The sequence below is a fragment of the Thrips palmi genome, unplaced genomic scaffold (genome assembly GCF_012932325.1).
Source record: "Thrips palmi isolate BJ-2018 unplaced genomic scaffold, TpBJ-2018v1 HiC_scaffold_7, whole genome shotgun sequence".
Lineage (NCBI taxonomy): Eukaryota > Metazoa > Arthropoda > Insecta > Thysanoptera > Thripidae > Thrips > Thrips palmi.
In genome coordinates, this window is record NW_023144634.1 from 4,313,941 (window position 1) to 4,328,911 (window position 14,971).

Consider the following 14,971-nt stretch of genomic DNA (forward strand, 5'->3'; position numbering starts at 1 on the left):
GTTTATATGCAAGTTGTCACACAACCGACATCGAATCCTTTTTTCGAGCCTGGATACGCCCAGTGGTTCGCACGCTTTCGTTTTTCCACCCGCATGTATGGTGACGGCTCCCTGATCCCAACTGGACTGGTCATTTACAGCACACTGATTCCGAGAGTCGATTCCGTCGCTCTGTCTCGCTCGTACTCATGGGGCGTCCCGTGTGGGTGCGAGGGAGACAGAGCGACGAAAACGACTTTCAGTTCGCAGTGTTGTTCCTCCTCGCGCCTCGCCCACGCCCACGCTGGGCAGTGAATATCGATATGAAAGTAAGTCCCCTCCGATCCCCGGCGAGCGGATCCCTTTTGCAAATCCCGGGCCTCGCGTTCGGTCCGTTCGGACGGCCGGGCGGCGACAGCGCCGCTCCGATTGGCGCTAAACCCGGAGCGCCATTGTCCGCGGCAGAGCGGCGGGCCGTCGCTGTCTCTCTCGCACTCGCCGTGCGTTCGCTGGTCGTGCGAGGGAGACAGAGCGACGAAAACACTTTCCGGAATGCAGACCGCAGGCAGCGCGTCCGCCGGGCGAGTCGCGAAACGCGCCGAAACGCCAAACGACACATTCAATTCACGTCCCTCGCGGTAACGCGATAATACCATATTGCGATTCGGATTCACTTTGAATCGAGCGCGCGGGCCGGACATCGGCACGGCGAGCGGCATTGGCGGACAGCAACCCCCTCCCCTTTTTCTGTCCGTTAATTCGTACCGCTTTTTTACGTTCCGCGTCGTAACACGGCAATTGCAGCGACCGACAAAGTTGTCATTCATTCACAAGCTGCATGCATGACTGGGACCGACCGACGACCTCTCTCTCTCTCTCTCTCTCTCTCTCTCTCTCTCTCTCTCTCTCTCTCTCTCTCTCTCTCTCTGCATTCCTGAGCCCCGACGCCGCCCGTTCCGGATTAAAGTTGCACGGGACACCGATGCTTCCCTCCTCCCCCCACCCCTTCACGGCCACCCTGGAGGGCAGGTGTGTGAGCGCGCGCTTAGGGGCGTAAGACTACCTGCCGCACCTGCTGGCTTACGCAGCACATTGAAATTAGCCATCAATTATCGTGGCGCCACACACACGCACACACACACACACGCACACACACACACGAGACGCCTTGGGCCGAGTCCTTCGCAAAGTTTGTCCCCGGCGATGAGTGCGCAACAGTGCTCCTCCTCCCCTCCAAGTAGTAAGCCGCCCTCCTCGTGACTCAAACCCCCTCCCCCTCCCCCTCCCCGCGACGTCAGAGGAAAGTTTCTCGTATGCCAATGAGCCCCTCGCCGCCCCCCTTCCCATTTACAACCCCCTCCCCTCGCCTCGCCCGGGGCTCCCTTTTCATTTGGGCGGCCGGTCTGTCGGCGTGCTCATAGGTGAGTGCATATACTTACAATGTAGGCCAGCGAGTCAGGGTCGCCGCCACAAAAGGGCCGGGCGGGGCTCATTACACGCGCGGCAGAGAGAGAGAGAGAGAGAGAGAGAGAGTCGAATGCCGCACTGCGCGGGGGGGGAGCGACAGAGACGAGGCGAGTTGAATGCGGTTGTTGGTTCCTCCACGCGGCCGGCACGGGCCAGCCCGGCCCAGGGCTAACAAGCTCATCGAACCACGCGAAAAGGCAAGAGAGAGAAAGAGAACGGAAAGAAAGAGTCCAGGGAAGATTTGCAACTAAAAATTCGCCACGAGAAATAATTGTGTCATTTTCGACCGAGGGAATCGAACTTGCGCTCCGCACTGCGCTGGTTGCGACGACAACGTGGCAGCTCTCCTACGAGCGACGCACTTGAAACTACTGCACACTCCACTTTCAAGGGTTGTTTATCGCAGTTTCTTTCGCCAATCTCCATTTGTTTGAAAAAACTACTTCCATCGCAGCGCGCGCCGAGCGAGCACCCTTCCGCGCTCATACGGGTGGGGCCCCTCAAAGGACTAGCGTCCGTACGTGTGACTGTCCCTTCATGTGGCGTGCGTCCGTGTGTGTGTGTGTGTGTGTGTGTGTGTGTGTGTGTGTGTGTGTGTGTGTGTGTGTGCGATGAAGGGCGTCGGCCGATTAAGGCCACTGGGCCACTGGACCCTTATTACAACCCGGCCCTCTCAGGGGCTGCAACCCTTGACCCGAAAATATCACCCCGCCGCGCTATTGGCCGAGAGCCGAGGAGGCATTCGGGGTCGGCCGCCCTATGTGCACCCCGCGCCAATAATGAGGAAGTGCAAACGAAAAAGTCATTCGCTGGATGCATGTGGGTCACTCTCACACTCAAGCACACTCATGTTCTCTCTCTCTCTCTCTCTCTCTCTCTCTCTCTCTCTCTCTCTCTCCTCTCTCTCTCTCTCTCTCTCTCTCTCTCTCTCTCTCTCTCTCTCTCTCTCTCTCTCTCTCTCTCTCTCTCAGGCTGCACTCGCGAACGCATTCGCCCGGAAACGCTCCGAGAGCGCGGCGAAACAGCGCGCACAATTATCATTACGCTGATTGCGTACAAGCAGTGCACGCCAGAGTCTCCGTCTCTCTCGCACTCACGCGTCCGGCGGTGCGAGTGCGAGAGAGACAGAGCGACGAAACCGTTTCGGCAGCATGGACGGTCAATCAGCGGATGGGATGGCGCGGCCGGCATATGGGACGACGACGCTGGAAGGAGGGTGCGCGGTGCGCGGACCAAGGAGGAGGAGAAGGAGGACCGTGCGAGTAGTCGCGAGCCTTTCGCAGTGGGCCAGACGACCGGTGGAGGCGGCCAAAACTCGAGACGCGTTTTGAGCTCCAGAGTCGCTAACCAGGACTCGAACCGAGCGTGTGACCCCACCAATGGATTCCTCGTTCGGAGAGCATTCCATTGGTGGGGTCACACGTTCGGTTCGAGTCCCATTTAGCGACCCTGGAGGTAAAACGCGTCTTGAATTGTGGCCACCTCTACCCGTCTTCTGGCCCACTGTGCGTTCGAACAATGCGAATCGCAGAAACGAGTAAGTCGGCGAGCAAAGCGAGCGACTTACAGTGCAGGCGAGCGACTCACAGCGTCACTCTCAAACACTTACGGCTCCAGCCTGCCGTCCCGGCGGAAGACGCGGCAAGACGGGCAAAGCGGAGATGCGATGACGAGGAGGAAACTAGAGGGGGAGGGGGAAAGGGGGAGGGGGAGGGGGTAGCACCGCCGGAAGTGCCTCTTTTGTCCGCATTGGCGGCGGCATGACTTACACGAGGCATTGTCGTTATTTCAATACGTCATCGTGCTCGCGTCGCGTCCACTTGACTGGGTCCCGGCTCGGCTCGGCTCGGCTCGGCTCGGCTCGGCTCGGCTCCGGCTTTTCTCCGCGATTGATTCAGCGTTTTCCGATTAGCGGCACTGTCCCGCCATATGCCGTCTAGTCCGCCGGAGTCTCCCCGGAGTTATCAAGGGGAGGCCGGGCGGGCCGCGTGTACTTACTCTCCACCACCGAGCGAAATGCCAAAAAAAAATCATACAAAAACCACGCGAAAACTTTTTTTGTCGCGGAAATTTTTTTTTCCTTTGACGCCGACGCCGTGCGTAGCGCTGGTTGCCTCGGCATCGGCACGCCGCTCGGCACGCCGCCTGGGGCTGCCCGGGACTAGCCCCACGGATGGCTGTTACGTTCCGATTCGTTCGCCGTGGGCCGATCCCGAGGGCGCGTCCCGACGCGCCGTCTCCGTCGCACTCACGGGGCGCCCCGTCGGCGGTGCGAGAGAGACAGAGGCGCGACGCCGCTCCGGAACGGCTCGCTGTCCAGCCGGGCCGTTGGGTCGGGACGCCGGGCCATTGCCGAGGGGGAGGGTTCAATCTGCATGCGGGGAGAACGGCGTCAGGCAGCGGCGTGACGGCCTAGCGCCGGGCGGGGCGGGGCGGGGCGGGGCGGGTCAGGTAATGACATGGCCGTGTGCCCACGCCCCGCCGTCGCAGAGGGGCTTAAGACGCGTTCCGTGCGCACGAGGCGGCCGTGGCCCGGCGGCACGGCGTGCGCGAGGCCCATGCCGCGCTGGCGCCCGAGCCCCGGCGAAGGGGAACGAGTGCGTGAGGGCTTAGAGGGTCCATTCGGGGCGGGCGCGCGCGGGGCGGCCTATCGCCGCCGAGCCCTTCGAGTCCTTCTTGGCACCGCGGCCACCGCCTCCAGCGTCTCCATCGACGCGTGCGTTTCGCTGCCAAAATATTTGATCCCGCGACTGTGGCGACAGGAGTGCGAGCCCAGAGATAGCGCCGCCCGTAAAGTTGCCAACTTTATTCTGGCCTCTATCTGGGCGGTAACCCTTTCGGATCGGGCCGGCCGCGCCGCCGAGGACGGACGGGCCGGGACGGACGGAGCCCCTAGCCTCGCTGATGTACCGAGACAAGCCGCCGTTAGGGCGCGGCCTGCTCGAACTCCAAATAAAGTACCCACTTTGTCGCGCCGGGCGGCAACCCTAGGCAACCTTTGAGGAGCCGCCAAGGCCGGCGGCAGTGTGTATAAATGGCAAGGGTGTCCGGGGCTCGGGGCTGTAAAATGCGCGTGTCTGTGTGCGGACACATTCTCACACACACGCAGAATGAGACAGCAGCGCGCCGAGGCGAGGGAGCGGGGAATAGAGATCCGATAAAGAATGGGGATCATGCCACACCGCGCCGCGGCCCACCGCCCCACAGCCCCACCAAGGGGGCGCGCGCAGCCCCGCCCCGCGCACCTCCGAGGAGTAAAAGACCCTCGGGGCGGCGCTATACATTGGTATAAGCGGCCCCCTTACGCCGATTGGACGACCGAAATCAAAACAACAACAACAAGATCGCCCACCTCACCGTCATGCTGTTGTTGTTCCCAAGCTGGAAAACGGCCGCCCCGCGGGGCGCACAGTGGGCCAGACTACCGGCACAGGCGGCTAAAATTCTACACCCGTTTTGAGCTGCAGAGTCGCTATATGGAACTCGAACCGAACGTGTGACCCCATCAATAGATTCCTCTCCGAACGAGGAATCCATTGGTGGGGTCACACGTACGGTTCGAGTCCCATTTAGCGACTCTGGAGCTCGAAACGCGTCTAGAGTTTTGGCCGCCTCCACCGGTTCCTGGCCCACTGTGGGCCGCATCATCTCGGCCGCGGACCCCTCCGGCCGCGCCGTCGACGGGCACCCCTTCGGCCGGGCGCTGCGGCGCTGCGGACCTCCGCATGCAAAGAAGGCGACTCAGCGTTTCCGCGGAGCGGCGAGGCCGATTCATCAAACTGACTGCAGAGCCGAGGCCTGCCGGAGCCTCTCAAACTCTACGCATGTCACCCCGGGGCTCCACGACGCACAGTGGGCCAGACACTCTAGACGCGTTTTGAGCTCCAGAGTCGCTCAACAGGACTCGAACCGAGCGTGTGACCCCACCAATGGATTCCTCGTTCGGAGAGCAATCCATTGGTGGGGTCACACGTTCGGTTCTAGTCCTGTTTAGCGACTCTGGAGCTCAAAACGCGTCCGGGATTCTGACCGCCCCCACCGGTCCTCTGGCCCACTGTGCGACGGCGCAAACTTCCGGCCTGGAGCAGCACGACAAGTGCTGCCTGTTCCTCGACGACGGCCTCCGCAATGACACACTCGACGTCGCCGTCAACGTTATCACCGTGCCTCGCTCTGTCTCTGTCGCACGCACGGGGCGCGCCGTCGGGGTGCGAGAGAGACAGCCAAGCACGCTGGTGAAGAGTCCTAGATAAGTGGGACGGACGCTCTGGCAACGTCGGCGCGGTCAGCTGGCGGCGCGATGCTCAATATCAGGGCCAAAGTCAACCGCCAGGTGCGCAGATAGCGGAGAGCAGCGCAGCCGGTGCCGGTGCCGCGCTGGCGCCGCTCCAGGCCAGGCACCGCCACCGCCCTTGGCCAGCCGAGCCGCCCCGGCACACTGATTCCGAGAGTCGTCTTCGTCGCTCTGTCTCTCTCGCGCCCACACGGGGCGCGTGACGAGTGCGAGAGAGACAGAGCGACGGAACCGACTCTGAGTCCACAGCGCCCCACGGCCGCACCCTCGGCACCGCCTCCACAGCTTGTCGTGTCCGCCCCTTCCTCTCCTTCCTGGAATTATCATTTTCCCCGCGTTTAAAAAAACAACAACCGTTTTCCCCCTCTAGCCTCGCGTTTTGGTTCGCTCTTATCGCGATGCTTCGCCTCGGGGCCTCCAGAGCGCGCCCCGGAGCGCGGCCGGCCTGGACTTCGGTCGTCACTGGGTGACGATTTCAAGGTTAATTTTCCGTACGAGAGCCACCACACCAGTAAATGACAGTGTTGTCACGATCATGCTATAGGAGCTTTTGATAGCAAATGTCATTGTTATTGCCATCATTTGAAAGTATAGTGAAAATTTCATCCCATATTTTGGCATGATGTGACAACAATTTTTACAGTACTTTGTATGAATTAAATTGCATGTTGTTTTTTTTACAGTGTAGGCTACGATAGAGCAATGCTTAGAGCGTGCGGCCCAGTGGCGCGACCCGCTTCGCGTGACGCACCGCCGCCGGGGACGCTGCGCGCTGAGCGCGCTGAGCCATCCATTCTGTCTTTACGCGGCGCAGTAAAACACAGCCCCCCCGCGGAAAAGGGCGCGACAATTTCACAATCAAATAAAACCGCTCAATAATGCGATTGGGGATTCGAACCCGCAACCCGCGGCGCAAACCCGCCGAGCGACTTTACGGCGCCCGGGGCTCAATCACTCGGCCGGCCAGGTTCCCGCAACGACCGCCACTCCACGCGAAGCGCGAAGCGCGCGGAAGTGCCGCGGCCCCGCGCACAGTGGGCCAGAAGACCGGCGGAGCCAGCCAAAACTCGAGACGCGTTTTGAGCTCCAGAGTCGCTAAATGGGACTCGAACCGAACGTGTGACCCCACCAATGGATTCCTCGTTCGGAGAGCAATCCATTGGTGGGGTCACACGTTCGGTTCGAGTCCCATTTAGCGACTCTGGAGCTCAAAACGCGTCCAGAGTTTTGGCCGCCTCCACCGGTCTTCTGGCCCACTGTGCAGCGATTCCAAAGAGCCACTCCGTCGCTCTGTCTCTCTCGCGCCCCTACGGGACGCCCCACGAGTGCGACGGAGACACGCCTTGGTCTGCACCGGACGGCGAAAGGGGGTTGGAGAGGAGGGGGGGGACAAGAGTAAGAGCGGGGGAAGGGGGTAGGTTTGACCCGTAATGGAGTAACATCCCCCACATAATGAATGGACAACAACAACAGTGTGGCAACTTTGGATTTATGGAATGCGCCTCCCACCCCCTCCCCCTCCCCTCGTCCACACACTCCGTTCCGCGCGGTGCCCCTTTTCGTTTTTCGGGGACCTCTCTCTTCCTCCCCCACACTGCTACACTATACAGTGCGTCGTGCCCATGGCGCCGCGCTACAGTGATGCGACGTCTCGGCTCCCTGGGTCATCGCGAGGCAGGGGAAGGACCAGGAGGGCGGTGCACCGTCTGCAGGATGAGGGCTCTGACTCTCTCGCACTCACGGCGCGTCCCGCACGGCCGAGACAGGGAGACGATGACGATGGAGCCTTCCCGCTCGAAATCAGCCTGCTGCAGCAGGATAGGACGTTGTCCACACACCGGCACGCGAGCCGCCTCTCTTTCTCCCCCCTCACTCGCACCATCGCACCAGTGCCGCCGTGCACGCACTCACTCACTCACTCACTCACACACACACACACCCTCGCATATCGATCACGTGACTGAACGCGCGCAGGGCAGAGGCCACTTCCCCCGGAGTGCGTTGTTGTGTACGTCTTCATTCCATATCAAATCATGCCCCCCCTCCCCCTCCCCACCCCTGTTGTTTGTAGCCCGTCGTGTCCAGCCCGGACACCTGATCCCGGCCGCGCCGCGCGCGCACCCACCCCGGGCGGCCGCGTGGCCTGTGCTCACAAACGCGTGCACACGCACACAGACGCACACACGTACGTGCGCACCGACACACACACACACACACACACACACACGGAGCGCCTGCCGATGTCATCATAGCTGCTGGGAATTCGTATGAGCTCTACAGCCAGCCTGCAGTGCGTAGCCTGCAGCGCACAGGCGGTGGCCAAATGCACAGAGTGAGGATAAGACAGACAGACAGACGGACAGACAGACGGACAGGCACACGGACAGACGGACGGACGTACAGACGGACAGACAGACAGGCCGACAGACAGACAGACAGACAGGCAGACATACAGACAGGCGGACAGTCAGGACGCGGCATGCCGCCACGCGTTGCATTGTGGGATATGTGCGGATGTGGCCCGGGGCGCCGCCGGGTGTCCGGTGCATTGCACTGGGCATCGCAGCAAAGCACCGCCCATTGCGTTGCACTGCGTTGCACTGCGTTGCGTCGCGTTCGGACGTCCCTCGCTGTAATCCATCTCCGCAGCGCTCGAGTGCATGGCCAACAATAATTGCATGCGGCGGACACTCGCAAAAACACGTGTCGATTCGCGTCAAAATAATAAAATGCGACAAAAGAGAAGATATGATATTTTGATCGGCCCTGTCGGTAAGCTCTTCGAAGCACGCAATCCTTGCTCTGGCAACGCAGAAGAGACCGAAGCTGAGAGAGCGACGAAAACGACTCTCGGAATGAGTCTGCAGCGCACAGCTCAGCAAGTCTGCCGTCGAGCGTCGCACAATCCTACACTCACTCCGGAAGCAGCCAAGGCTGGCCACGCTGGCGGATAGCGAGGCGGTGGGAAGAGGCGGCAGTTGTGCCAACCGCGCACTCGAAGCCCATCGAAGCAGCACTTTCCAACCACAGTTTTGTTGATTGGACGGTACCCACAGTCAGAGCCGTATCCGTCTCCACATGTCTCAGTCCAGGTTGGACGACAAACCCAGTAAAATCAGTAAAACCAGCGGAATTCAGAGAAACTTTTCAACGCGCTGGGTTGCTAAGAGAGACCCGCACCGCGCCGAGCAGCTGAGCGAAGACTGATTCCGAAAAGTCGTCATTTCGTCGCTCTGTCTCTCTCGCACTCATGGCGCGTCCCGCTGGGAGCGAGAGGGACAGAGTGACGACACGCCTCGTCGGCATCAGCCCGCGGGTTGGCACCACTGTCGGCGCGGCGGCGGCCTTGGCGGGGGACCACGGAGGGGGGACCACGGAGGGGGGACCCCGCCAGGGGAACCCCGCGGCCGGGCCTGGCCCCGCGCGTGCGCCCAAACAGGCGCAGATAGCGACTAAGTCGCAGGCAGTCGCAGGCACGAGCGAGACAGAAGATAGGGCAGGCCGCCGGCGAGAGTGTCTTTTATCTCAGTCGCGCAGTCGAGCAGCGGCAACACAGCCAGCAGTCACTCAGCAGCGCGCTCCCATTGGTCATCGCAGCGCCGCGGCCCGCCGGGATAAGAGCCATGCAGCCCACGCCGCTGCTCATCATTGCCTCCGTGCTCTTCTTCGGCGTCGCCAGCTCCCCGACCGCCAGCATGTCGGACGACGGGCCGTGCCACGAGTTCGTCAAGGCGAGCATCGCCTACCAGAAGACCCTGGCCGAGAAGGTCAAGGCGCTCAACGGGCGCACAGTGTACCTGTTCGACGCCACGGGCTTCGCCGCCGGCCTCCAGGACGCCGTCACGGCCGAGTCCCTGCGCTACAAGACGGGCACCCTGGACGGCCGCCAGGTCGACGCCGTGCTGTCCGTGTCCGCGCAGACCAGCCTCAGCGGCCCGGCCGGCGCCCAGACCTACCTCCGCTGGGCGGGCCAGGGCCAGGACATCCACGTCGACGACCATGGCGTCCACATCTAAGGTCAGTCCTTAGGTCCATTTCAGCCGCATTTTCTATTTCACAACCGTTTTCAACAACTTGCGCAATGCGCCCCGTCAAAGATGGCGGCGGTGGGGCTCCGCCTGCTGCAGTCGTGCCAACCCAACTGGGTATTCCCCTCTGATGCACTATAAATATCAGAGGCGTTTGACCTAGATGTCAACTCTCACCCCATTTCCGCAGTTAGAGTTCGGTTGAGATCAGTGCAAAAAAAAAGGCAACAAATAATTCGTAAATGTCGCCAGACTTGAAGGTCGAGGGAATTATTCAGTTGGCAGCACTGGCTGAGGGGGATCCCCTGTCCCACTTGCGAGCCGCTGATGTAATTTGTGGGCGACTCCGCGGCCACCGCTCCGATATTGCATCGGGCGAGCCAAAAGCCGAAAGGCGCTATGGATGCACTCTGCGGTACCGGTAACAAGGTTTCGTCTTTGAGAGCGGCCGCAGGCTGAGTCCGAACGGCGTCGCTCCGTCTCTCTCGCACGCGTGCGGCGTCCCCTAGCGGTGCGAGAGAGACAGAGCGACGAAGCGCGCACGGTTCGGAACCGGCCGGCACGGCAAGCCCGAGACACTGCGAGTGGGATCCATTCCAAGTTTGTAGGCCAGGGAGTAGCCCACCCGGCAGCAGCCGCCATTTCGCGGCCAAAGTCGAGGTCATATCTCTCTACAGCGGGCCAGACGCAAAAGCAGCTAAGACTCGGTGCGGTGTACTCCCTCGCCTCGCCAAGCACAATGTCTAGGTTTCTTTTTCACTTCGGGCTGCGACTAAACAAAAAGACTGAAACCTAGCCGTCGGAAATTTTGGCAAAGTTAACCGAAACCTTCAGCTGAGCATGAACCTTGAAAAGCCGTTCTTGAAAACAGAAAAGCAAACCGCTTGGAAGAAGGCGTGATTACTTGAGACAAAATGTGGCTACCAAGACGTGTCCAGTAAATACTGTAACTCCCAAGACAAAAAAAAAGGCTTTTCACACGGTAAAAACTGTTCCTGGTTTTGCCAGAAAGCTCTTGGCATCGACATAGGTGATTTGCAGGAAGTTCCTGGAAATACCAGGAACCGTTTTTGCCGTGTAGGGTGTGGCTCTGGACCACCCTTTGCGACCCAACATTTCTCTCAGTGAAGATTTCAATCCCTTGACTCAAATGTAGACTTGTCTGTTCCTAACGACATGCTTCGTTGCAGGACACTGCCGCCGCCGCAGCCCTCCTCCCGCGAGATTAACGACGCCATCATTATGCAGCAAGAATATTTACTCGGATTCATTCCGCAATGAATCACAAAACTTAATTTGCTTCACTGCTTTTCCTCAATTAATTTCGCGCCAAATCGGAATCAATATTCATTCCGCACAATCAATCATCAATCAATGTAACTTTTCAGTTTAATTTTACGCAGCGCGTCGCTTGGTGATTGAATCTCTTCGTTATTAGCATCCGCGCGCCCCACAAAAAAAGAGATGAAAAAGAGAATAATAAAATTGATTAATTAACACACTGCGCGTTGATGATCATTTTCCGAAAGTGTCGCTGTTTTCTTATCCGTTCACTTATTTATTCGGCCGCCCCTCCCCGTGTGGGAAATTGAACAGTTGCAAGGCCAGCGGAATTGGGCAAGGCTGGGCGGGGGGAGGGGGAGGGGAAGAGGTAGGGGAGGGCGAGAAGAGGGGAGGGGAGGACGAGCGGAGGGGAGGGGAAGGGGAGGGCGAGGTCAGGGGGAGGGTGATGACGAGCACGGCGACGAGGAGGAGGCGGAAGGAGGAAAAAAACTGGTGCAGAGTGCGCTGTCAATGGCGATACGTATCGCGCGCATCCTGACGGGCTGACCAGAGCACTCCAGTGCCGGCGCGGTGCGGCGTGGCGCGGCGTGGCGTGGCGTGGCGGCCTGGGCCGAGGCCTCAGCGGCCCTTAGCCCCGAGCGGCATGCGGCCCGTGACAGGTCTGTCATCAGTGTCACTACTTTCGCGGGAGGGAAACAGCAAGCGACTCGCCGGGCCAAAACTCGCAAGCACGGCCTGGAAAAAAAGGGGTGGGGGCGACAGGCCGCCGTTCTAGTCCGCGGGGGCCGTGCGGCCGTCGGCGCCGCGCCCTACAGGGCCCTGGCCCACCCTGGCCCCCGGGGACGCGAAATAACCAGAACGGAATGTTGGCCGAAGCAGGCAAAGGAATGTGTATCGAACTGGGCCTGAAATGTCGTGGCATGTGGCACCAGCAAACGACGCGACCAGCGAACACGCACGCACACGCACGCACACACACGCACATGCACACACACACACACGCGCGCGCACGCACACGGAAGGGGGTGAGAGTCTGTTTTCGAGAGCTGCACAAAGCGACAGGGGGTCGGATAGAGGGGCCTTTTGCCGGGGGTGCAGCCAGCCGAGCCCTATCCCCCACGTCCTGCCCCGCCCCACCCCACCCCACCCCGCCCCGCCCCACCCCGCCCCGCCCCGCCCGCCCCGCAGCAGCTCGAGTAGGCCCTGCAGGCTGACTCCGAACAGAGGTCCGCCGCTCGGTCCCCCTCCCCCACGAGTGCGAGAGAGACGGGGCGACGCGAGCGCCGTGCGGAATCAGCCTGCCGCTGGCTTTTAGAGACGCGGGCTGCAGCGCTGGCAGCGCACTCGAACGCGCGGAAGTGGCAGAGTCGCACTCGACCGGCAACCGGGAAAAACTACCCCCGCCCGAGAGGGGCCCGCGTCTCCCACGGTGCGGGCAGCCGTCACCGCGCGCCCGGGTTCTAATCCCGCCGCCGGCGGCCGCTTTTTTATTTTCCGCCGTCCAATTTGCCCAGCCGGTCCTTGATTAAAGAGGCCTGGATGATCGCCCCGGGCTCGGCGGCGAGGCCTCACGCGAGGCTAGGCCTCCAAGGCTAGGCCTCCAAGGCGCCCGCTGACTAGGCAACACGCCGCTCGCAGTGCCGTGCCTCGGCGCCTCGGCCAGGGAGTCAGGCAGTGCCACGCCGCGCCACGCCGCGCCACGCCCTGCAATAGTGATGAGGCAGCTGCCAAGCGGGCAAACAAACCCGCACCAAGTTTTCCTGCGTTCGCGGGAAACACTAGGACCCGTTCGAACGCAGCCTGCCGCCGCGCCGTCAACGGCCGTCGGTCGGCGCCCACCACGACCACCACTGTTCGTCGCTCTCTCGCTCCCCCCAGGGGCGCCCCATGAGTGCGAGAGAGACAGACCGACGAGAGCACTGTTAGGAATGAGCCCACCGCTCAAGCGAAGGTAATATTTACCCCGGTGAGATTACCGCACGACTGACTTGCGGCGGTCTTTTGTTGCTTTGGTTCGGTGGCGGTCCGCCACCGCCTACTTCCGAAATGTCGTTTCGTCGCTGTCTCTGTCGCACTCCTGGAGCGCTCCGTGGGGGTGCGAGAGAGACAGAGCGACGGAACCGTCTCTTTCGGAATCAGAGGCAGCAGGGCCTGCTTCGCCTCGGCTTTGCCTCCCCGCGGCGCGCGTCCGCCAGAGGCGAGCACACCGTCAAAGTCCCACGCCGCGTCAAACAGTCTGGAGTCCGGCTGGGATATTGTTTGGCGCTCTCGCTGCCTACTACGCCAAATGCGACGAGCAGTACACAGGTAGTCCACAAATAACCCATCGACGCACCAGTACTCATCGAAAAGGTACGCAGCCCATCTCAGCCTGCCAACTATAGGCAACTTTCCGACAGCGAGGCGCAGATATAGCCTCGTTGGCAGGCCGGAGGTTGGCAACCCTATCGACACTGGTGGGAATTTTGGCCCGCTCAGGTGGCAACACTAGACGAGTGCGTCTCGAGTGACAGGCGCGGATCCAGAGGGGAGGGGGACAAAGACAGTTTTGACCGTCCGTGGCCTCTAGACAGCCGCCTGAAAGATAGGCAACAAGCCACACTTTGCCCCAGGAAGCAGGCAAAAAGTGCTGACCCCACCAATGGATTCCTCGTTCGAAGAGCAATCCCATTGGTGGGGTCACACGTTCGGTTCGAGTCCTGATTGGCGATTCTGGAGCTCAAAACACGTCTAGAGTTTTGGCCGCCTCCACCGGTCTTCTGGCCCACTGTGCGGTTCTCCCCCCGGCTCTGGATCCGCCTCCGGAAGCTCGCGCGCGGATCAGCCTGAGTGAAGACGTCCCGTCACGCCAGGCGCACGGCAGAGACAAAGTTGGCCGCATTCGAAACAAAACTTGCAAATGAATTTCCGGCCCGGTCGGGCGGGTCACGCGACAGCCACACCGTTAGGACACACAACACACCCTCACCTGTTATTGGAAGCAGCGCGGGCCGTTTTCCCGAACGACTCCGAGGGCGTGCCTTCCTTGCCGCCGGGCGCTTCGGTCCGAGAACGGTAGCGCGGGAAACGCTCGCCGCCAAAGTACTCCAGGAGCGCCGCCGGCTCGGCTGGCTGGCCGGCTGGCTGACGGGGAGTCTCTCCCCGCGGGCACAACACAGCCTCACTCACTCACTACCCGTCCGCAGACCACCTCACTGTAAATCCTTCAAATCCTTGCACTTTAATCCACGGCGAGTCTCCTCGTCTTGGCGTATCCGTCGGGTTGGCTTGGTGGCCTACACTGTGGCGGGCCGCTGGCTAGACCCGGGTCGACGGCCAGGTCGTCGTCGTGGTGGTCAGCACCTCGGCGACGAGGCCGGCGTCGCGTGGATCGACTCGCGACACGGCACGGAGGGCGGCGTGGACTGGCGTAGACGCGGGGCACGGTCCTCTCGGCAGAGCAGCGCTACGCCCACTGGCGACGCGCGGCGCTCGCGGGCCTCGCCTCGCCCGCCGCGCAGCGCAGCGCCGGCCGCGGTGGCGCGCCCTGGCGGGGGGCGGCGGAACTCACCCCACCGGGAGGAGACGAACCGAACCGCTCGCTCGGATGATGACAACGGTGTGTGAACTCGCCGCGTTCAACGCTCGCGACTACCAGCTCGGCTGGCCAGGGCAGAAAGGCAGAAAAATCTGCGGGACCTTCGGGTTTGGGACCAGTAACGCACAAAGTTTGGGTAAGAGACCGTGAAGTGGGCGCGTAAAAAGAGTGACTGAATCTCCAAAGTAGCCGTTTTCGCTGATTTTGGGCGGCCACTGCGTCCGATCTAGTAGCGGCCAACGGCCTCACGCGTTGCAGTATTAATAAGAATCTTGTCATGTGACAACTTGAAAACTGTATTTTGGACTTTGGACTACGCTAAACAAGAGTTGTTCCGACCAG

At 61.1% G+C, this 14,971-nt stretch overlaps 1 protein-coding gene across 1 annotated transcript; it reads left to right on the forward strand.

Annotated features, from left to right (window-relative positions):
- The first annotated feature begins 9,204 nt into the window (after positions 1–9,204).
- LOC117652512 lies at positions 9,205–11,270 on the forward strand. The gene is made up of 2 exons (XM_034397478.1): positions 9,205–9,757; positions 10,959–11,270. The coding sequence occupies exon 1, from the start codon at positions 9,364–9,366 to the stop codon at positions 9,754–9,756; it is 393 nt and encodes a 130-aa protein (XP_034253369.1). The 5' UTR covers positions 9,205–9,363; the 3' UTR covers position 9,757; positions 10,959–11,270.
- The last annotated feature ends 3,701 nt before the right edge of the window (positions 11,271–14,971 follow it).